A 23,619-nucleotide genomic window follows, 5' to 3' on the forward strand; every position below is an offset into this window, starting at 1 on the left:
TTTTGTACTCAGGTAAAACCCTAATTATACATTATATTGTTTGGGTTAAATCATCCGAGCCCCACAAAAGTTTTGTCTACCAGCTCGACAGTGGTGAAATTCCCATGGTTATTCTTGATAATGGTAATCTGTCTGTTTGTTATTTTAGCGTTTTTAAGAAGTTAAACTGTTGATGGAGTAGTGCTCATCTTTACATAAACCCGATCTTTAGCAGTTCCTTTCCATTATTGTGTCAGAGGGACTGGAAACAGCTCCAGTGTTGATTTCATCCAAAGAATACAGCCCTAATTTGAACTTAAACACAGACAGGGTTGTGAAAAATGGAATGTTATTTTTACTTTTGCCAAAACCCGTGCCAAAGTGTTATTGTGTTCTCCTAAACATGTACCATATTGTAAGTGTTATTCTTTTCTTTTAGATCAAAAAAGCCTATCGGAAGAAAGCGTTGACATGCCATCCAGACAAGAACCCCGACAACCCAAAAGCAGGTAAGTGAACTTTTTTTGAGCGTGTACCCCCCGAACCATCAACCAGTCACTCATATAATGTAACTATCAGTGAAGGTCAATTAAGATCTACAATTTCTAGCCAAATGGAACTAGTCAAATTACGTTTTTGCTTTTTTTTAAATCGGCTGGCAGGCAGTTGCAAACACACAAATAGAATCACACAAAGAAATCTGTTTATACCTTTTTTTTTTGTCAGACTGGCAAAAAGACACCTTCAAAAAAAGGCTGGCCAGGATTTCAAGTGAGGTTTATGTGGCTTTTGAATGGCTCAGACAATTCTTGATTATGTCATGCAGGAAACAGAAGGAAATTGGTGGGGTTGGGGCTTGAGAGGGATAATGTAAAAGCGGGGGGTCGGTTTCCCAGAAATGGAAAAGAAGCGGTTTGGAGGGCCTCAACACTTGAACCCACATATGGACAGACTTTGCCCCAGTCGCACGAGACTGCAACCAGTCTGGGATGTGCAGCCTCTCTGGGGAAGTTTGCATGCATTTGTCAGGTTAGTTAAGAGGTCATCCTTTTATTTTTTGGGTTTGGGGTCACCGACGTCCATCCCACATTCCTTCTGCCTCAATCTCGTGACAACTTGATCTGCCTTTTAGGCATACCAGGTTTCTCCCAGTTCCCAATTGGGTTTCATTGTCGGCTGTTACAATATGTGCGTGTAGGTAACCTGACCTCTGCTGTCAGTATGATCCCCAGATCCTCCTGTTGGTTCGAATTTGCCAATCCCAACTAGTAACCATGCCGCCCTGCCAGACCTCCCATAAGAGAATAATTAAGTTTGGCTGGTATAGTGCAGTAGCGTTGCATGATAGGGAGCACTTGTGGTCTTCTTGTATGCTTTTGTGTGTGTGTCAGATGACAAGTGATGCGGTGGGGAATATTGCGTGGTCGTGATGATTGCGGCATTGGCCCCTCTCGGCGCGCTAATCGAAGACATGGGGCTGGTGCAGTATTGCAGGCTTGTCACTTGAGATATTGTGACTATTTTGGCACTTGAGGACATCAGGCGCTAGCCCTCTCAAAACCTTTGCATCAGTGTTACAAATTGAGCTGTTTCATTTTCTTTAAGAAACACAGTTTGTGGCTTTCAGTTTCAAAGTTGTTTTGTTTTTTCTCGTAGCGGAGCTCTTCCACCAGTTGTCTCAGGCTTTGGAGGTGCTGACTGATGCTGCTGCTAAGGTAGGTCCACTAAGCCTCCCTATACACTTCTTGTATGGCTTGTGATATGCAGACTCACAAAGCATTATATGCTGGCATTCATGATGTTTTTTTTTCCAGGCCGCATATGACAAAGTTCGCGCTGCCAAAAAACAGGCAGAGGAACGAAACCGCAAACTTGATGACAAGAGAAAGAAGATGAAGCTTGGTAGGTTCCCAGTAGAAAAAGCCAATTGCAACCGGTTTGTGTTGTAGTGCATCACATAAATTGTTTTCTGAAGCGTTGTATGATGTTATTTGTGTTGAACCGCATACACGCTCAAAGAGGGTCTTCATCTCCTGACAGATCTTGAGGCAAGAGAGCAACAAGCAGAAGCTCATGCTCAAGAGGAATTGGAAAAAAGAAGAGCAGAAGAAGAGGTGAGGAATGATCGGCTAAAGAAAGAGCATAGAGGCCGAGAATACAAATTTCACTCAACTATCACCGGCAAGCATTAAGTTTATTTAATTTAATTTAGAAAAAAAAAATCACTGTGGAGCCAACCCAAGTTGTTTATATTCAGTTTTCCATCAACTTCTCGATTCTTATTGCGTTGAAAGCTTCCAAAGTTTTGGGCCATAAACGGATGCTCCATCTTTTCAGTGCCATAACATAATTATGTGTATTAGGTCATGTTGCATGACTCGACACACTTAGTTCAGAAAGGCAGTGATAAATGAAAATGGTGTGCATGCTTCCAGGTTGAGTCATAATATTATACAGTATGATGCTTATATGGCTTCTTGCCTTGGTGTGGAGAGAAACTCACCAGTAGGGGGCACTGTCCTATTTTCAATCAAGTCCCAAAATGTCACTTTTTATTTATTTATTTATTTTTTAATCACTGCTCTTTTTACATACATATTACTTTGCAAAACTGATTCGTTTTTTTACATGACACATGGCAGCTAACAATATGATCAACTTGTAGATATCTGCATCTCCGACTCACTCATGATTCAAATGTATTACTTTTAATCATGAATATAAGAATTCTATCTACCCCTCTTTAAACTTCATCTTCTGTAATCATTTTATCATGATTAATATTGTTATTCTTACGATGTTTTTTTTATTTTTTTTATTACTTATTGACATTGATTTATTGTTGCTAAATGGAATGCCAAGATTCATATTTTTCCATCCCTGTAAATTGTTACATCTTTGTGTTGTATGTCTTTTTCCACCAGATTAATCGTTTGAGGGAGGAGGGATCCAGACTGCTTGAGGAAGAACAGAGGCGCATCAGAGAGCGAATCCAAAGAGAAAGGGAAGAACAGCAGAACAGGGGTAAACAAACCAAGCTAGTACGATGGAGTTCTGCCTTGCTTGCTTGAGTTGAATTTGCACTAAACAAAATTCTTTTCCTTCTCCTTTGAAAGAATCTCTGTAATCAAACTGTCAGTAGAACTGTCAGCACTCACCAGGTGGCCAGTGATTTAACCAAATATTAGTCACGCACACAAAAAAATAACTATGTAGATATATATGTGTATGTGTATTTTCTTGGCAGGTCAACATTTTGGCATGTTTTTATAGGAATGCCAAACATCAAGCACACACATGCATGCGTGTACACACTCCAACCTCGAATTTGACCTCGTGAGCATATTTTTGCATGAAAACTCGTGTGTTCCCATGTTGAAAACACGAGGGGGGGGGGGTTCTAATAAATCAGTTGTATGGATGTGTGTGAAGGTAAGGGAAGTCGGGAGTGTTGGCCCGAGATTAGACCTCTTTCTGTGGTCGTGCAATTACTCATGCGGAGTCAGCACATCTTCAACTTACACGCACTCAGGCCCCCCAAAGTCTGGAGCAGCGCTCTCGCTCTCAAGAGACGCTCTCATGATCATAAGGCTGTGGCATTCACCATGTGACAGCCAAAATAAAACGGCTATCTTATCCATATGAATTAGTCCCATGGCTGCCTGAACAAAACATTTGTTTCTTTATTTTTCAATTAATGCCTCCTTTTTTTTTCTCTCTCTCTCAGACTCTGGACCAGGAAGATGTTCCAGAAGCAACGTCACTCCTAAATTGAAGGTAGATATGTGTGGCTTTAGTCGGAGGACAAAGCTGGGAATTATTATACTCCACAATTACAAAATCAGCATAATTGTAAAAAATGATTATTAGTACTAATTTTTGAGTTGTTTAAATGTATACATTTGCACCTTTTTAAAATTTTTACATTTCAAAATAACTAATTTAATAAATTGTTTCATCCAAATGTTGCATAATTATAGTATTTCAAATAATTTTATTTGTCTTAATATTTTTTTATATTTTATGTTTAATCATTTGCTTGTTTTGTAATAATAAATAAATAATCGTCCTACTGCATAGTGCACATGCTGCACTCCAAAGCTTCAAACTTTTTCCAACATAAATGAATAAAGAAATAAAGAAATTCTGTTTCGTCCAAAAGGAACTTACATAATTATAGTTTCTTTCTTTTCTTTTCTTTTTTTTAAATTGGTCTTAATAGTTTTAAATGTGTAAACATTTTCTTGTTTTATACCAAAAAAAAAGATCGTCCTACTGCACAGTGCACAAGTTTCCACTCACTTCAAGTTTTTGCCAACATAAATAAATATATAAATAAATAAATATTATTATAAATTCAGTTTGGTCCAAAAGGAACTTACATAATTATAGTGTTTTTTGTTTTGTTTTTTTGTTTTTTTGTTTTTTTAAAATTGGTATTAATATTTTTAAATGCTTAAATCTTTTCTTGTTGTGTACCAGAACTAATCTTTTGAATAATCGTGATTTCAGTTATTGCCAAAATAATCGTGATTGGCCCGAGCTGGGATAAAAGTAATTGATGAGATTTGAGATTCTGTCTCCAATCCCTCATCTGGTTACTTCTGAAAGTGCAGGACATTGGCACAATGTGATGAGCTCTACCAATCTCAATTGATGTCAGAAGACATTCTAAATGACCAAAAAGAGGCTTGTTATATTTCCTCCTAGTAATGGACTCAAATATTAACAGACACTGGGGATGTTAGCTAATGTTTTTAAACATGAAATCTGGTTTCAAAATTTGATAGCTGTCCAGTGCTGGAGGGAATTCCCTTACATTTTTGTGCTCAGTTAGAACAACAAACTGCAGCCCCGTGGTGGACAATGTCAGGGCCCCCGTTCATGTACGTGAAGCATTAGTGCATTGCGTTTCAGGCGTATTGAGTTTGTGTTGGAAGGGCTGTGTTTTATATATGGCCAGACCGTCAGACGCAAAATTCCTCCAGCCACGTCTTATCCTTGACTACACTTTGAAATCAAAATCCTTTTATTCCGTTTTAATGTGTGTTTTGCAATTCATATTAACATTTTTTTTTAGTTGTATATTAATATTTTATTCACTTTGAACCAAGAGAATTTTGAGCTGAAACCCAAGACATCACATCAAGCAAATACTTAACATTCACTTTTACCATTATTGTGGGTAAACGAGGCTGCATAAACATTCACATTCCCAGAAATTCGGCTTCTTCTTTGACAGCGAGCAGAGAACTGGAGCGGAATCAACACTTTGTGCTTGCCATCAATAATACTGCTTTATTTTGTGATATTTGCTGGGCCATAACACTGTGATTGATTGGAGAGGTTGCGTAAGATCTGGTTTGAGCAGCACAGGAATTCATGAATATCGTGCCTGTGTTGCAAGCTTTTTGTGGAAGCTCGTCCTCTCCAAACAAGGCTTGCCCAGTAGTCTTTAAAACATCATGTAATATGGTGGGAATTAAGCTTGAGTTAAAAATACAGAACCCGTGTCTCAAAAATTATTCATTTAAATGGATATCAAGCTCTGTCATAATACTGTGGATCTACTCCCAGAAGCTCTTGATCGCATGATAAGATATTCTATGTATCATTCTCACCAACATCCCTCTGTTTTCATTTTCTTTTCAGTTGAAGTGGAAGTGTAAAAAGGACGACGACACAAATGGTGGCTACTGTCAAGAGTTCATTCTTCAACTTCTACAAAAGGTAATGACGGATAACAAATTTCTGGAACGATAAGTGGATTATTTAAAATATGAACACACTCAGGGTTGCTTATGAAAAGAAGTGAACTGGTTGCAAGGATAGAAAGTGATCCTTACAAATTATTGGCAAGATATTGTAAAACACACCGACTCACTTTACCATGATTATGAGTAAAATATATTTAAAAAAAATAGTCAAATAAAAACATATTCATATAATACTTGCCTTACAAAATGTGTTTATCGCTGCTTATTTTAATGTGTTCCAATGCAGCGCTCCAAGGTATCAATCCTGCTTGCAAATATGCACACATATGAGGGCTGCATGACTTCAGAATTGTGTATCGTTTTTTTTTTCCTTTTAAACAAGGCCCATTAAGTTTTGTTGCGGTGAAAGTGCTGAGGGCAATGTTGCAGTGCCCTTTTAAAGGCGCGCACGCCATTGTTCTTGCGCCTCTTACCAGGTGATTAAGCAGTGCCAAGGGAGGCATGAGGAAATGTGCTCTTCTCATGCAACTCATGCAACCACCTTATGCTTCCATCCCTCACATGCTCTTGCAGACATATGCCGGTTTGAAATGAGGATAGGGCAAGTGTCACTGACGTCAAGCTGTGTGGAAAAAGGCGTCTGAATTTCTCCCTAGCACGCACTCCTTCAAGGGAAACCTAGGTAGGACGGCTGAATCAGGGTTAAGACGATGGAAAATGAGGTTGTTGCCTTTTTTGGAAGAAATGTAGAAGAAAAAAAAGTTTTTGTTTGACATGGCAAGCTGTCATGAGTGACAGTTAATAGTTTGAGTAAGAGAAATAGCCACCGCTGTGTGGGAAAACAAGTATGGAATGTGGAAGACTGCGTATGTGTCCTTGTGGCGTTTAGAATAATACATCTTCATTGTTTCTTTTCGTTTGTGGGTGGTGGTTGTAATGTTCAGATATTTTTCTATCATGCAATGGGCCCCTTTGAGAATCTTTTTTTTTTTTTTAAGCTCTGGAGTGTATTTGATAAGCATTAACATTCAAGTTCAGTTCAGAAATTTTCATATTATTATTATTATTTGTATTAATTCCTCCTTACAGTTGCCTGGATGAGAGCATACATGTTTTATCTTACTCAATCAAATGCATTCTCCGACAAAGGCGCACATAAAATGCCGATCTTTTTTTCTTTAACTTAGTGGCTAAGGCCTTCACAGAAGAAATCAACCATGTCTGTTTTTGTATGTTCAAATACAAATTGAAACCCAACTTTTATTGCAATATTCTATCTCGTTTTATTCCACACAGGATTTTTCTTGTTAAGGGTTTAGAAATTATCTTTTTTTTATGTTCCTCTCTACCACTGTTTGACTTTTCCCCCTCTCATTTCTTACTTCTAGTATGGAGATGTTTTGAACGTGATGGTATCAAGTAAGAAGAAAGGAATCGCACTTGTTGAATTTGCGACTGTGAGGGCAGCTGTAAGTACCTCTTGTTCGAACAGTTCTTATTTTGTTTGTTAAAAACAAAATACTATTTGATACCTACATTTGTATACATTCACATTACTTCACGAATTGATTCTTTGAAGTACAATTTTATTAAGTTTAATGTAGTTTGATTAATTAAAACCACAACACCCGTGAACCAACACAGACGCTTTACCCACAGAAAAGTATCTGCTACGTCACTTTTGACATGTTTTTTTTTTTTTTCGCTTCCTGACCACAGCTATTTATTAAATTTTTTGCCCGACGAACATATCTGCCACTCGCCTGGTACAATCTCTTTTGTCTCTGGCCACCGATGTTTAGGTTACAGCTTTCGTTTTGATAGTGACACAGGTAGTGGATTCTCTTTCATTGTCTATTTTAGATGATAAATGTAAATGTATTTTGTCCATATGTATTTTATATGAAAACATTTTATGTATCTGGAAATCACAATGAGGTTGCATTTTTCTACCTTTACCTTAACCTCTGATTTCTTTTTGTTATCCGTAGGAGCGGGCAGTAATGTACGAACGTGGCCTGAGTGAAAATCCATTGAAGGTTTCATGGCTTGAAGGCCAGCCAGAAGTTGCTCCTGCATCTCAGTCTACACAGGTATTGGAATTCTATCCATTTTCATGACGTACACCAGCTTTTTATTAGAAATATCTTCTCATGGTACTGATTCCAATAAAAATATCATTTCATAAACACTGTCCCACAAAAGAGAGGTATGTAAACCTTCTGCTGTTTAAATTTGTATCCTCAGCTCTCAGATTTTGCTACTATTGCCTGGCTTTGAGCGATTTGTTTGATGAAATGATCTTCAATTTATTTGCTTTAAAGTTGAGAGGCTGTAGGCCAACTTGGTCCCCTGCTCATTAATCGGCGGGCCCTGGGAATTTTGTTCTTAAATGGTAGCACTGCACCCCTTGCATACTGTAGTAGTTAAATTGGTACCCTCTTTTGATCATTTAAATCTAAAGAAAGTATGAATGCTCTCTGCATTACTTTGCTTCATTCAGCAATTTTAAGACTGCAGTTCTTGATCACCTTTTTCAAATGTATTACCAATTACGTTGTTTTTTTTTAAAACACAACACAGTAGTCCATGTTTGTCATTTCTAGAGGTATTTTATTCACCTGCATATACCAAGAGAGTGCAAAAAATTAGTCAACAACTTGTATGATCCCATCACATCTGAATTCAAGGACGCATCTGTTGAGGAAGGACGCATCTGTACTTGCTCCTGCACTCGCTCGTGAATCTAACTACTTGTTGATTTTTGACAAAAGACTGCCGAATTTTTATTCAAACTAAAGATAACTCTAGTCAACTAAAAACACGAATCGTGAAAGGAGCTGAGGACTATTCTAAATAATGTATATGATTGATGCGTTATAGTAATGGGTCGATGGGGACGGGTCTCGAATAAGCTTCGGCTTCTACCCGTCAGCCCTTCTTTCGGATGTCAATGTTGCAAATGATGTGATGCGATTGATGTAAACTGTAATGTGTCCGAAAGGAAAAAATGAAAAAAAAAAAAAAAAAGTCTCCAGAGATAACAAACTCAGTTTCACCCTCTCAATCCCCCTTGCCAAGGGAGATTTAGAATGTGCACTGGGAATTGTCACCCTAATCTTTTTAAATGTTATTACTGTAACCTAGTTAGCCTTTCTGATACCCAAGGCTGATTGCTTCATAGATTTAACTGTGCACCCGAGACCGAAAACAACACAGTTGTAGGGGGATTTTCAAATTAGTCTTCGCTGGGAAGTGTTCTTAATAAGGACCCTCATGACATAATGTTGATCCACATCTGGTTTAAGGTCAGTGGCCAAAACCTTAGAGGACCCATCTCATTGGACATTATCTGAAATCAAACAATCAGATCCCTCGCCTGTTATTTATCCCGCTATCACCTCTTCACATCAGCCAGCTGCAAACACACAAAGAGAGGCTCTTGTGAGGTACAGCTTCCAGTCCAAACGTACTGTTCTCTACTGGGAGCAGACACATGCACACATATTCAGTGCACTGTTTCAGACTCACAGGCCATAATTGAGGCGTAAAAGATTGGGGGGGCCTTATGTTTTCCTTGATGACCCTTCCTCAGTGTCAACTGGGTTCTAACCGTAATTATGGTAAAGCAGTGTTTTTCGGGGCACACTGTAGTCTTCCACAGATCGCAAAAGAGATGACACCTGCTGCCTCTGTCGTTGATGTGATTTTCCAGAAATCAGACAACAACTGAACAAGCTGTCAAAAGTAATGCTTCTGCACTAAGATATGCTACACATTACATCTTGATTCGGTACTTATTGCATCCTCTATGTTAGTATACCATATTTGAAGGGAATCCATTGTGTTTATGTTTGTGCATGTCCACACTTGATTCGTCCCACTAGAACTGGAGAGGCATTGCCGACTTGTCATGACACAAACCAGATGCAGCAGATCATCCCCTCTGGATTTGTTTTGATAGCTCATCAGTTTGATAGTGCTTGAAAACGGCATACTTTCACCCAAGTTAGCACTCAAACTAAAGTCTGGAGGAAATACACTTTTAAGTCATCAAGTGTATATAGCGGGTGATGGACATTTGTCATTTTATTAGGAAAGCCAAGAATAGCTTACTACCAGTTTACATTAATGAAATTATTGTGCTCCAGGTTAGTATGGAAGGTCAAGGGTTAATGTTATTTTAAACTAAAAAGGAACATTTTTCTATACTGCTGCATCAACACAACACTGTATACACAAAATATGAGGCTTTGGAAAACATATACTGTGGATAAAGCATTATGCGATTGCACTTCATTTTACCTTTTTTTTTTTTTTGACGTTTTTTTCAGAAAGAGTACAATTACTAACCCATTTGAGTTGATTCGGGAATGGTTGGTTAATATCAAAACAATTATGTGAATTTGGGTGCTTGTCCAAACTCTTGTGCATATGTAATATTTTGATGCAGCGATCAAATATATCTATATGGTTTCACAGTCATAAAATAAAGGAGCCATACCAACATTGCAGCCTGTGACAAAAATGAGACCTTGACAGTCATGCTGTTGGGAAAAACATTACATTGCGAATTCTGGAGCTTAACCTTTTATACAATATCTGGCCAAATTCTTAAGAGAACACATTCATGTTTAATGTGCAGTTGGGGGGGTCAAGCAAATGGAGAAAAAAAAAAAAAAGTCCAAGTTTACAGGATGGATGCACTGGTTCTGATTAGTAGGAAATGTACCGATGTAGAGAAAAGAGATGTTTGCATTTTTTGGAGAGCTATGGTGTGATTTTTACTGTGGTCAACATTTCCAAGTTATTGTGTTATGAGCCTGTCCTGAATATCTTGTTTTGGCTTTCTTTAGTCCCAACTCTTTTTAACCCTGATAAAATTCTCTGACATGACTTGACAGATAACTCAAACAATATCAGTTTCATAGGATGGCTATGTGTGTGAGAAACCTGAAATATATTTCAGTAGCATTAAGTTGTGCTGGGAGATGTGAGCACATTAGAAGGACACATCTCTCGTTTGCCAAAACAATATTTTCAGTGTTTAGTCCGTCCCTGACAGAATTCATAAATCATAAGAACTACACTCAAAGGGATGACTGTGCTTTTGGATGGGGAGAAGCAGTAACAGATGTGATTGAGATTTGTGCTGTGCATGCAATATCATTGGATTGCAAATATTGAACAGCCGCCTATCCGTCCTTGAGTCAGTCACGTGGCCGACCACTTGTTGAGATATAGTTTGTGATTTGTCACATTTTACCTCCATGAACATGAATTCACATAAAATACCAGGATCTATTGTATTTGCCTTTTTAAATATAGCTTTACATCATTTCTTTTCTTTGACAATCAAACTGATTACAGACAGGGAATTATGTCCAGATGCAAATTGCCAACTAGCAGTTGAGCTGACTGCAATAGCTTCTTATTCTGAATGTACACTGGGAATTTCTTAAATTTCTGCAAAAAGTGGTCATAAAATTATGCATAAATTGTGTGGCCTATTCCTCATCAAAATCACAAGAATAAGCTAAAAGAGTCTGCTTAAACTAATACCACAGAAACAATTTCACGTATTCATGCTTTTATTGAAAGTAACATTCACAGGACAGGGAGGGAAAAGTTAGTCAAAACTTGGATTTCATAACTGGTAGACTTTCCTTTGACAGCAGTGACCTCAACCAAACATTTGCTATAGTTGCAGATCAGACATGCACAATGATCAGGATAAATTTTTGGCCCATTCCTCTTTACAAAAGTGTTGCAGTTCAGCAGATTCCATGGATGTCTGGTTTAATAGCTCTCTTGAGGTCATGCCACAGCATCTCAATCGGCTTGATGTTAGGACTTATAATGTTGGAAAAGGTTACAAAAGTATCTAAATGTCTTGGTGTTCATCAGTCCACGATAAGAAAAAATGTCTATAAATGGAGAAAAGTGGCCATCCTGTAAAGATGACGACAACAGCAGAGTGAAGAATGCTCAATGAGGTTTAAATAAAAAAAGAAGAAGAAGAAAAATAGCGTGTCAGCTGAAGATTTACAGAAATTACTGGCACATGCCAACATCTCTGATGACAAAGCTCCCGTACGTCAAACATTTATATCCAAGAATGGGGTTCTTGGGAGAACACCAAGGAGGAAGCGGCTAATGCAAAAAAAAAACATTGCTGCAGGTTTAACATCCAATTGCTCTTTAGCAAGAATACTTGGATGTTCCTAAGCACTACTGGTAAAATATTCTGTGGACAGATGAAACCAGAAATGTTTGGGAGGAGTGCACAATGCCTTGCGTGGAGCAAAAAATGGCACAGCACACCAACATGGAGCATCATGATATGGGTGTGCTTTGCTACCTCGGGGCCTGGACAGCTCCCTATCTGCAGTGGAAAAATTCATTCACGTCGATCAAGATATTCCGCACGACTCGTGGCCATCTCGCCAAGTTAAAGCTCAAAAGACAGTTGGTGTGGCAACAGGACCATGATCCAAAACACAGAAGCAGAAAAAATAAATATATTCACATGATTTTCAGTAATTATTTGTGTAGTATTAGTTTAAGCAGAGCTTTGTTTATTTTTGAGAAATTGACCAATTTATGTAGACATTTGCAAGGGTTGCCAGTGCAATTTAGATAGACTCTCTTTCGTTCTCCAGAAATTTCCAAATTATGTCAGACCAAGACTATTTTTTTCACAATGGATTATTCTTTAAAAAAATAAATTAATTAATTAATGTTTTGTCATACAGGTCCTGAGTGTGTTGACAAATTGTAGTCTAGGCCACAAAACCACCATTGTAGGAATTTTAAATATGCATTTGTTTACTTCTCTAAAATACAAAACATTACATTTTTTGATGCAGCTGTATTTCATAATATGTTTTCTGAAAATATAAAAACAATGGGGGACAATGACACTCCGCTTAAAGTAGTTGCAAGCAAACAGATTCAGTGCAGACGTTCCCACAACATTGCTGTTTCTTTTGGACATGCACAGAAGTCTATTTCTTCGCAATGGAACACTTGTGGTCCGCACATGACCCGTGTGGCACTTTGGCATGCGGCTCATTGTGGCTTTATCCCACAATCGACTTGACCATCTTTCTTTCTGCTCGGAACGATGACTGACTGCAGGCGTATCTTCTCTTCTTCATTCCATGCGTGCCCACATTTACATGTATTCTCTTCCTTTTTCATGTGGGCAAGAGTGTGTGACATACAAGCATATATTTTTCATGTCGGAGGTTTGTTTGGTCAGAAGGTTGTGTTTAAATCCTCATCAAGACTTGCACAGCTGTAATGGATGTCTCTGGTCCTCTTCCCCCGACACCCCCTGCATATATGGAAGTATCGCTTTACCATTTACCACTTTCTCGTGTGCCATTCACCAGAGTATGGTACTCTGTTTGCAGCTAAGAAAACAGCCTGCTCGGGTTTTTTTTTTTTTTTCCTCGTCTCTGAGGTCTCTTGGACCTGTGGCCTGGATCGGGCTACAGTGAAACCTGCCACCACTGGCAATGACTTTTATTGGAAGCAGAGCTAAATGTTTGTTTTCACTACATTGTTGGGAATGAGAGAGACGGGGGGTACCTTGGTCTACCTTTGAGTAGGGCCTCAGTGATGCGTGCGAGGGAAAATTGCCCTCTGCACACAACAGATTGGCAAGCACATCTTGACATCACAGCTCTAGGACCTTGGGTTCCAGCTGCAGCTTTTCTAAGCACTACACTACTTAAACCCATAACAGCCGTCAAAAATTGTACAGTGTGGTTTGGGGAATAACAATAATAGCAGAGGGATAACACAAAGGTGAAAATGTACATCTCAGCAGTCAGTATCAGTAGTAGATTTTTAGGAAATATCTTGGTTGTTAACTTTTATCCGAGAGTCTTGGCAGACCCTGACTTTTACTACGATGAAAAAATAATGTGTGTCTCTCAAAAAGGGACTGGAGTTTGTTTGGTTGCCCCCTTTTTCGCTTTACCACTAGCTTATTCATTCACTGTTGAAGTTTGTCCATCACCTGCAGAACATCGTCCAAAATGGAAGGACCCAGGTCCAGGCTAAAAGAAAAGCCACTGTCCTCCTCTTTCTGTTGTCCTTTAGTCTTGTCACTGACCTCTGAAGAGTTCCCATTCATGTCTGCACTTAGGTCGCCCCATCCAGCTTGGGAAAACTGATTGGTCACAACGTTTTTTCCTCTTTCATTCCTGCCCACCAATTCAGTCTGACCTTCCTCGTTGTCCAGCAGTGGCATGGAGCTGCATTTCTTCCTCTTCTGGCTGGCATTGTCCTGGTAGTCCACAGGCCAGTCCGGGCTCTCTGAACTCTCGGCCTCCATATTCAGACGAGGGGGCTTTGGCGGTGGAGAGCAAGCCAAGAAGATGTTTTGCTCACTTTGGGAGCTTTGTAGAAGCAGATTGTGGTCCATTTTTAAGAAGGAAAGGTCTCCAAAGCTGTCTCTATTGGCGTCATTTTTAATATGGGAAATATGGCGGAAATCAGCCAGCGGTAGACTGATCATGTTGACAGAGAGAACCTCTCTGCGCTTTGAATGTCTGCTTGACCAACGGCTCGTGTTTGGTTTTCTATGCAAGGATGCTCTAAGTGGCATCTTGGCAGTATTTAATGAAGAATTTTGTGTTTTTGTATGTTCTATTAATATGATCAGCAAAGTCGTAGAACACTTTTCCTTTGTTCAACAGTCAATGCTTGGAATCTCATGTTTTGGAAGCATCACTGCCATCTGGAAAAAACAAAGATACATTAATTCATTGTCATGATTCCAGTGTAATATTTCATTTTTTTTTATATCTGTCAAATATCTTTTGATAAAAAATAACGTAATGTAATCGTTTGTTTTAGTTCATGTCAGTGCTGGTTCTGTTCTTGTCCTGGTGTGAAACTGGGCTACATCAATTGGCTTGAAATGAATAGGCAGCTTTTTTTGTGGTGGTTGCACTTGATTTTGGTTGAATAACATTTTTACTATTATGTTTTTTGGTAGCTCTTAGAGTTCTAAGTTTGCTTTGAAGCTTTCATCTTCAAATATTTACTTTTCAAATCCACATTTTTCCTTTAAAAAGCAGGTGTGGTCTCTTGTGTATCTTTCAATGGAAGTCTGAAGACAAAGAGTAGCTACGCAAATTACTATCTTGCGTGTCTGTGGAGCTCAGTTTTATTTACTGTTATTTCTGTAATAATAGCTTGGAGCTCTACCATGAAAAAAAGTTTTCTTCATGAATAATTTAAACTGAGCTCAGAATTGTTCAAGACTATTTAAAAATAGTGGTTTGGGAACAATCAAACAAACAGTGATTTTTACAAAGTAAAAATTGGAAAGAAAATGAAACCCCTTTCACGTTTCGTGACTTATAATTATTGCATTAAGTAAAACCAAACTGGCGTGTAGATTAGATAATCATGTCAGGGTTTGTGATTTGACGGTCTCCCAAACAGCTTTGCCCACATTAGAGCTATGTTCGTGACTTGAAACACTCACTCTGTAAATTTGTAAGCCACTACAGCAAACAGGTTTTGTTGGCCCGTAAAGGTTTTTAATCGGCACTTTAGTAGCAGCAGGAGATTGGAGCACGCGGACAGAGCAGCATTCCTATCCCAACATGTCAGTTTGGCCAAGGAGGAGACGCAGCCATGAGTTTTTGTCCAGGAAACGCTCAGCGTAGCCAAGTTTAAATTAAAGTAGCCCATTAAAGCAGATTGGCCAAGAAACGCTCTAAATGATCGCTAAATGCTGCCATAAATGATTCACCTTTTAAGATTAGGAATCTAGCCCTTGAAAACATTAACCAACATTCAAGAATAAATTATTTAAAGCTTTTTCTTCCTAGAAAGATTGATTGGTTCTTACCTATGTTCCCTGAGCAAATACTGGATATTTGAACTCCAAGCTTGCACACTCGAAACTGCCATGAAACTTGGCTGTGCCTCGTACCTGAACACTGAAAAACACGACATGATACGACTTGTTCGACTGTTGCAGACAAGACTTCAATACGCAACCTTGAGATATGAAGCAACTGAGATAAAAATGGGGCTTTCCTCAGTGACACAACAGTCTTTGCATTAAGATATTGTATCTACCTTTTTGCTTTCAGTCCATTGAAACTCTTTTCTTCAATAATCCTTCCTTGTGCTCCCATTTTCTCTGTAGCTCCCTCCAGGTGTGTTGCCGTTGAAAGTCTTTGCATGAGTGATAAACCAGGTGAGGTCAGAGTCCAAGCACGTCATAAAGCCTCCTGGTAGAAGCATTTTTTTTTTTTTTAAAGGTATTTCATACTTCACTTTACACTCATCCCATTCTCGGATAGTTGCCAGCCGCAAGATGATGTTGCCCAGGTTGCAAAGTTCGTAGGTTGTTCAGTCACCAGTGTCAACGGAAGTCCTTCCGGAAGCTTGACTGTATCTCTTACCTTTGGGAGAGGATGGGCGCAGGGTGAAAGGCTGAAGTAAACAACTGCCTAGTGTGTAATTGCATTATAGAGTGACAGGATGAGAGTGGTTGAATTTCAAAAGTGCAACAAGTTGTATTTTAGAGTGTGCGTGTTTCCTAGCGTGCGTGTGTGTGCCTTTTGTAAAAAGCAGGAAGTCATGGTCAGTGAGCAAATGGGCCAGCTACCCACAGGAGGAGGTTAACTGATCCCTAATCTCCATGTCATTGTCCCGCTGCTCTGCTGATTTCATGATTTCCTGACTGCCGTTGGCTCGTCTAAAGCCCCTAAGTCGTACCACTCGACAGGCCCGTCTGCCTGACTGGAGGCATACAGCCTCACTGTGTCATCAAAGCACAGTATCGCACACATGTGTGTGCAGGCGGCAGTGGTTACACAAGAGAGATAAAAGAAAAGATAACTGGTTTCAGTTCTAATTGTCACATCTCCTGATTTTGGAATGCAATCATGGTACAGGAATGGAAATCACAGGGAACGACAGGGTAAAAGCCTTTGTTGTGTTTTATTGGCAGCTATTGCAGCTTTGTGTTTAAAGTGCCTTTTGAGCTGCCTTTTTTTATTCCTCTTATTTATTCAGTTGATTGATTGAGGTTACCACCCTGCTGTGATATTACCATCATGTTTATAAAACTGAGTTCGTCCACATTCAATGCTTTCCTCTTATTCACTAATATTAAACATGCAGGACACAATAGAAACGGACAAGTGGTATCTTTCATATTGATCTAATAAACAATAGGCGTTGCCCCTCTTGTTCTCTTGCTGCGCCGTCTTGATGCCAGAACTCCAGATGCAATTACTCACGCAAATGAAATTATCATAACATTTACTCAACAGTGAAGCACAACGCTAATGAACGTTAGTCGTCTGAGAAGCCCTCTCCTGCAACCACCTGTAAACCACAGAAACAGAAACGCTTTCACGCTCTTGTCTACAATTAGAGTATTATTTGAGGTATTTGGGAATGAGATCACACAGCCCCCGACTCACCATGGATGAGCTTAGTTTATTAGCTTTGTTGTCATGCTACGTAGCCTTTTGGGCTGATGCTTTTAGCCCTGACTGGATTTCCGTGTAAGCCTACTGACCAGAGTGGCCAGTGTGGTGGATGCAGCTATGCTGTGTCTGAAATCTTGGGTGCTGCATAATTGTCATTGTCACAAGCTCAAACTGTTTACAGATATTGCTTTGACTCGTGCAAGAAGCCCTGATTTACTGTTTTTTGTTTTTGTTTTTATTTTTTTGGTTGGCTTGTTATTGCCATCATCCAATCTGTGGATGAAGGAAGAAAAATGGTGGCACTTTTTTTTTTAAAATTTTAAAAAAAAAAAATTAATTTTATTATTTATTTATTTATTTTTGCCTTTACGGTGCCTACCATAAAGAGTAAGTCAAGTCAAAAGTTGTATTCACAAATACATCCCCACTAGTCTAAGCACGGCATTCTGACTAATATTGCGTTTGTGGAATATCAGTTAAGCAGCAAAATTGACAGTTACGAATGTAACTACGGTTGTATGTCTCAGGGGGCGGCCATTTTGCCACTTGCTGTCAAAACGACTGTCACAGCTTACCTGTTTTCTGGGTTCCTGGGTCCCTTAAGGCACTGTGATGTCATTTTCAGTCACCAACAAGTGGCAAAATGGCCGTCACCTAAGATGGATAAAAATGTGCGGATTTTTCAGCTTAATTCATGTGCCACAAACACAATAATAATCAGTATGCTGTGTTTACAAAATTTTTGACTTAATGAAATTCTCAAATTATGATAAGACGAGACAATTGCTCAAAACTGAACAGCTCACGAGTAGCTGAGTAGTTGCCCAGTTTCTGTAGTCATCTCTAAAACGCACGTATTTCCAAGTAGTTATCTTTTGTAATCGCCTTGCAGTAATTTGGATGAGAAACATCCCAGGGAATGTTTGTCATCATTGTTTGTCTCCCGTGAGATGACTCAAAGCTGAATTTGTCTGACAACGCTCCAAAGGAAAGTCCACAAAAAGGAAGTGCAGAAATTCTGCGGCATGATGGGTCACAAGACAGACTAATCCGCTGGTAGACAAAGTCCAGGTGTGGCATTATTGAATCTTAGGGTGAGACTTCGCATTGTTGTAGCCTCTAATCAACTCAGCAACGTTGTAGGTTTCAGGCCTTGTGAGAGGCATGATTGCAAAATGTCAAATGATGAGACATTGCCAGAAATACTGTTTGATGTCCTCACATTGACGCAAACAGTACAAAGAAATAACTCAGAGCTCCTTTGACGTTTGGGTCATTATGTTGCTTCCAATCAGTTTGGTTGCATCTTTCTTTACGTTACTGTATTTTTAATTTAAACGCCACTAAGAAGCCATTGTTACTACCTTTCAGTTAGAGATTGCCCATTAGGCATTGCTCTATTGTTACATCTAATTACCGGTAGATAATTTGGCAGAAATTCTGTGTAAAATGACTACTGCTTTGGATGTAAGTGGGAAAATAGTTTTCTCACATACTTGAGGCTGATCCATCGTTTGGAACAAAATAAAATGCCAAAGAAGGAACAAAATTCCTAGTTACGATCCACACCTATTTGTTGATACAGTAATACATTAAGAGCAGAGCTTTCAAGTAAACAGCATCCAACATGGATACACTTCAGCGGTTCTGCACTATAAACGATAAGAGGCCCTTTTAACATGGCAGCAGACTAAACGGACACTACCCGTTTGTTTACTTGGAACTTGCATTTCATTGTTTCTTTCTACACGCCTGACCTCTTTTTCACATCTCTAAGCCTGAGATAGCATTCTTAACAGTCTTAGGACCGATTTGTGCTTTAGTCGGAAATCTGTTGCAATCAGCGAGCTTTTCCTGGAAGGAAACGCAAAAGACATAATTTTGCTTTTATAACGATATATTGTTGGATATTAAAGAAGCCAAACCTCCACACACTTGCTATTCTAGGATCCCTGAGCCCATCCATCATGAGAAATGCCAGGGCACCGGGAGTTCAGGCCTCTGTTGCCATTTCTCTTTTCACTGTTTATTTCCTTTGCTTTAACAGTTTCCAAACAGTTCTGTCCAAAGGCCTCAATTCTGTCCAATATTATGACCACATGCAACTCAGTGCATACACGTCTGCACATATGCATTTCCCCACTTTTACTCTTCTCACTGTTACAAAATGTGCAGTCTCACGCAATTGTGATTACCTGCACTCGGTCATTCTTCACTTGTTTGTCACGGCTTTGGGGAATCAATTGCCGATTATAATATACAGGGGTACATGTCACAATTTTTTTTGTGGTTTTCAAAATCACCCCTAAATATCATCATATCTGTCATATATGATATGATATCATATCATATCATATCATATATCATATATCATATCATATGTATTTGGCTCCAAAATATGTCACTCTTTAATTTATTGTGCATTGTGTATTTAAAACGTAAAGTGTATAAATGGTTGTCACAGTCAATGATCTGCAGGAAGTATTTACGGAGACTGTCTGCATGCAGAGTATCATTCGTTTTTGCTGCCTTATCACAGGCGGTCTTGTATTGGAATCCCATTCGGGAACCAGATGTTCTCAAGACATGCATGTAAACGGTTAAATGCAGGAAGTAGATTTGGACCTTAATCTGTGTGTAGTGTTTGTTCTTCACTAACAAAAACAGTGTAATGGACCAGACCTTTGGGGTTTTATGTCTGCCGAGTTTCATAATGAGTGATGATTAATCCTCCACCATTTCCAGAGCTTTGTCTGTGTAAGTTCACCTTTTTTTTTTTTTATGTGCATTACCCCTGCTTGCCCGCCTGTTTGTTTAATTTAGCAGGTCACACACACACTTGCACACAAATATGTTCTAGATGAGGGTCCACCCCACATAAATCATCCCCTCCATATCTCTGTGACACAAGCAGTCCTAGAAAGACAACACACGCCACCAGATAAATAGTTCCTTGATTAAATTCAGCCGAGTGCATGAGAGGCAGAGAAGCTTGTCTGCACATGAGGCTGACATTTCTTGTCTTGGCACTGACGCTTGCAAAATGAATGCTGGGCTCAGAGAGGATTTAATTTAAAGTATCTGATGGCTTTAATGAGTAATCCATTGTCAAATACAACCTGAACACCTCAGCGACTTCAAGATTAGGACACAATAACCATGTAATATTTAATCTGAAGCACTTAACGATCAAGTCATAGCATCTCCTTTTCCGTTTTGTAAGCGGTGCAAAAAAAATCAGGTTTTTATTCAGGTTTTTGTGCAGTCTAAGGGAAAAAAAATGCTTATTGACCTCTAATCTGTTTGGATTTATTTTCCCTGGTAATAATAATAATAGGATTGTACTCTCTCTGTCTTCATAAAACCTTTATTACCTGTACAAATAATGTTTACATTAGCATTTTAACATTTTTAACTCTCATACATGTGTAAGGACAAGCACAAATCCTCGCATATCTATTTTCGTGAATCCATGCCACTGTGTAAACACGCATACAGACAAGGCAATGACCTACTTAATTCGGTTCTGAAAAAAAAAAAAAAAAAAAAACAGGAGGAAAATGCCAGCTCTATTATTATATAACTAATGTGTATTATTTATTTTTTTTGTCTGAAATTGGCAACTGCTTTGAATGTGAGTTAAGTATTTCTGTTTTAGCTTCTTAGTGGCATAACATCTGCTGCAGTGGTTCATAGCAGTAGAATTGTGTAGTTTTCATTTATTATTTCTTATTGAGTTTAGCAGTTCTGCCTCGCAGTGAATAAGTTCTGGATTTAAGTGTTGCGTGTGGTTTTTGTATGTTATCCCTCTACTTGGATTTACTCTGGTTCCTTCCAAAAAGCATGGGTGTCCCAATGCAAACTTTTCCACTTTTCCACCGATAAAGCAGCCTAGGAATTGTCCGATATCTATCTGATATGATACCAGAAGGAATGATACATACTTTTTTTTTTATTTTATAGCATGAAATGTTAAAAAAAAAAAAAAAAAAAAAAAGACTTGATCAAGTGATACTATTCAAATAAAGAACAAGAGTCAGCAACTTTTTGGTATGACAGAATATGGCCCATTTATTCCAAATGTTTGGGTCACATAAGACTGCTTGTATATAAGTGCTAATATTGGAGATTTTGGATGTAGAACAATATAATTTTATACTGTATTTTTTTTTTTTTTTTGGGGCTGATATTGGACCAGTATCTGACATCAGTATTAGATCGTGAAACCCCAAGTATGCATTTATTACTTTAAAATGGTTTAAATTGTCCATCGGTGTGAATGTGAGTGCAAATGATTATATGTGCCCTGTGATTGGTTGGCCCGCCTGTCGCCAAAAGTCAGCTCAGATCGGCCCCAGCTTACCCATGAGCCTAATGAGGAGAAGCGGTATAAAGACTGTATGAATGGATATTCGTTTTTAGGGAGTACCGCTACCCGGTCTTACTTCAAGTTATCAGTACTTGTGACGGCTCTCTTGTGGCCATTTTGCGATCAGGAACAGAAGGCAAAGATGCCCATTATGTATTTATTTACTTATTTATTTATTTCTGCAATTGGCTGGCAACCAGTCCAGGCTGGACTCCGCCTACTGCCCAAAGCCAGCTGAGATAGGCTCCAGCACCCCCCCGCGACCCTTGTGAGGTATAAGCGGTCAAGAAGATGGATGGATGGATGGATATTTATTTATTTATTTATTTATTTATTTGATTGTATGTTCGATACAAAATGTGCATTTTATGAACAAATGGAAAGAAAACTGCTATTAATTTTGTGCAATTTTAAGAAAAGTTGCTAGACAGTACTGGGATATATAGACCTTTCTTTAAAGTTATCTAATTTTTTGGGGAAATTTTATCAATCAAAAGTACTAATGCTATCAACCCTTGCCATCGCTATTTGAGTTGTACTAGTATCGGTCTGAAGAGAAGTGGTATTGAAGTGTTTTCCTGCCAAAATTTTGTACAGTATTCTGTTTTCTCAGCCCATTTCCTTCCTCACTCACTTCCACTTCCACATGTATGTGCACAACACACATAATCTACTGCCGATCTGACAACTTGTTCGAGAGAATCACAGTGGCCACCTGCATCACGAGCTGCCACCTGCTGTGTCTGAGGAGGAGTGTCAGACTCTGAATGTCTGTTTGCGCACTCTCGTGACTCACAGCATAGGAGGTATTCATGATGTCATCACTGGCCTGGGGTCAGCCTGATGTGTGCCGTTTTGAGGCCTCGCCATGTGCTGATGTCACAGGGCTAATCCTCAGCTTGTTTCAATGTGCGCGTGTATTTGTTTTACTGCCATCCTGCCTCTGCGGTGGCCTTGTTCCCGCCTCCCGTGACTTTGCGCGGGCCCCCTTGTTTGTGTTTTGTGGTCTCCTACTCACTCCGGGCCCCGGCGTTTAAAACAACGCACACATGCATGTATATGTGCGCAGCAAGTGTTGAGTTAACAGGGTGATGCACTGGCTAAACATGTACATTGTTAGTTAGCACCGTGGGCAAGGAAAGATCATTCATCTTTACAAGAAATGTGTCACACAGCCCAGAAAACACCTGACTTCACTGGCATGGCCTGGTGGTGAAAAGGTTAGTGGTGCAACGGATCACAAAAGTCACATAGACATGGAGAGTGAATTACAAAGTAGCCTTGGTCCAAAATATTAAAAAATAACTAAAGTAAGCCAGGTACCAGCTGTCAAACTAATTTACAGCTACCAGCCAGGCACACGTTGGTAATGCTAACAGCTAGCTGCTAGCCACTTATCTGTATAGCCGATAGCCCATACATGCCCATGCAAGCCGTTGCAGCCCACAGGTCGGCCATTTTACTCCTCCCGTCTCACGAGCAGGCTACTGTATAACTATATGTATAGGTACAGATTAGACATATACAACTCTTAGTATAGGGCCGGAGGGTGCGGGTGGGGGGTGTTTAGGTTTGTGGGGGGGTGGTCACTGCTTTTGTGGTGCTTTTAAGACCCCTTTTTACTTTTATCACTCAGTTCCTTAGACCCCAATATTAGATTTGGCAGAGGCATCTTTTGTTGAATTACAGGAATAATTCTTTAATAAAAAAATATATATATACAAGTTTCCTCCAGTAAACATCTTTAAGTATGTAATTTATACATGTATATAAGGCAAGTTGTAAAACGTCTGAAGTCCTCTTGTTTAAAAAATTTAAAGTATCATAAATCATGCTGCAACTACGAAGTACTGACCCAAAAGTTCTCCAATTTCGACAGCTTCAAAAGTCTTGGCCTGTCGGCTATCCAGTAATATATACAGATCAGTGCTTAGAGACTTCTGCCGTATCTTACAATGACGGTGTAATTATTTAGTGGTTTCTTAGCGCCCTAAATTAGCAATTGAATATGAGTTGTACATATGAGCGTTGTGTTGATGTTGATTGCAACTTTAATGTCAAAACTTCAGTAAAATCC

At 39.1% G+C, this 23,619-nt stretch overlaps 2 protein-coding genes across 4 annotated transcripts in view; one reads left to right on the top strand and one right to left on the bottom strand.

The window, feature by feature from the left end:
* Positions 1-23,619, top strand: part of dnajc17 (DnaJ (Hsp40) homolog, subfamily C, member 17) — a 32,766-nt gene that overhangs the window by 3,695 nt on the left and 5,452 nt on the right. For both annotated transcript variants that reach the window (XR_013287456.1, XM_077537957.1), the window contains exons 2-10: positions 419-488; positions 1,636-1,694; positions 1,794-1,881; positions 2,020-2,093; positions 2,904-3,003; positions 3,707-3,756; positions 5,632-5,709; positions 7,085-7,165; positions 7,688-7,789. Coding sequence is in view for 1 of the 2 variants with exons in the window: in XM_077537957.1 (XP_077394083.1) it covers positions 419-488; positions 1,636-1,694; positions 1,794-1,881; positions 2,020-2,093; positions 2,904-3,003; positions 3,707-3,756; positions 5,632-5,709; positions 7,085-7,165; positions 7,688-7,789 (702 nt within the window). In the remaining variant the exon portion in view is untranslated. The remainder of the gene's footprint in view (positions 1-418; positions 489-1,635; positions 1,695-1,793; positions 1,882-2,019; positions 2,094-2,903; positions 3,004-3,706; positions 3,757-5,631; positions 5,710-7,084; positions 7,166-7,687; positions 7,790-23,619) is intronic.
* Positions 11,270-16,485, bottom strand: LOC144031151 (cdc42 effector protein 2). 2 transcript variants are annotated; one of them, XM_077537960.1, is made up of 5 exons: positions 16,346-16,485; positions 16,003-16,135; positions 15,807-15,905; positions 15,574-15,664; positions 11,270-14,448 (listed from the first exon to the last, which is right to left on the bottom strand). In XM_077537960.1, exon 5 carries the CDS (start codon positions 14,314-14,316, stop codon positions 13,702-13,704), a length of 615 nt encoding a protein of 204 aa, XP_077394086.1. In that variant the 5' UTR covers positions 14,317-14,448; positions 15,574-15,664; positions 15,807-15,905; positions 16,003-16,135; positions 16,346-16,485; the 3' UTR covers positions 11,270-13,701. The 2 variants fall into 2 exon arrangements, with proteins under 2 accessions (XP_077394086.1, XP_077394085.1); XM_077537959.1 differs by having other exon boundaries at positions 15,807-16,135.

Source organism: Festucalex cinctus, chromosome 12 (genome assembly GCF_051991245.1).
Source record: "Festucalex cinctus isolate MCC-2025b chromosome 12, RoL_Fcin_1.0, whole genome shotgun sequence".
NCBI classification, from domain to species: domain Eukaryota; kingdom Metazoa; phylum Chordata; class Actinopteri; order Syngnathiformes; family Syngnathidae; genus Festucalex; species Festucalex cinctus.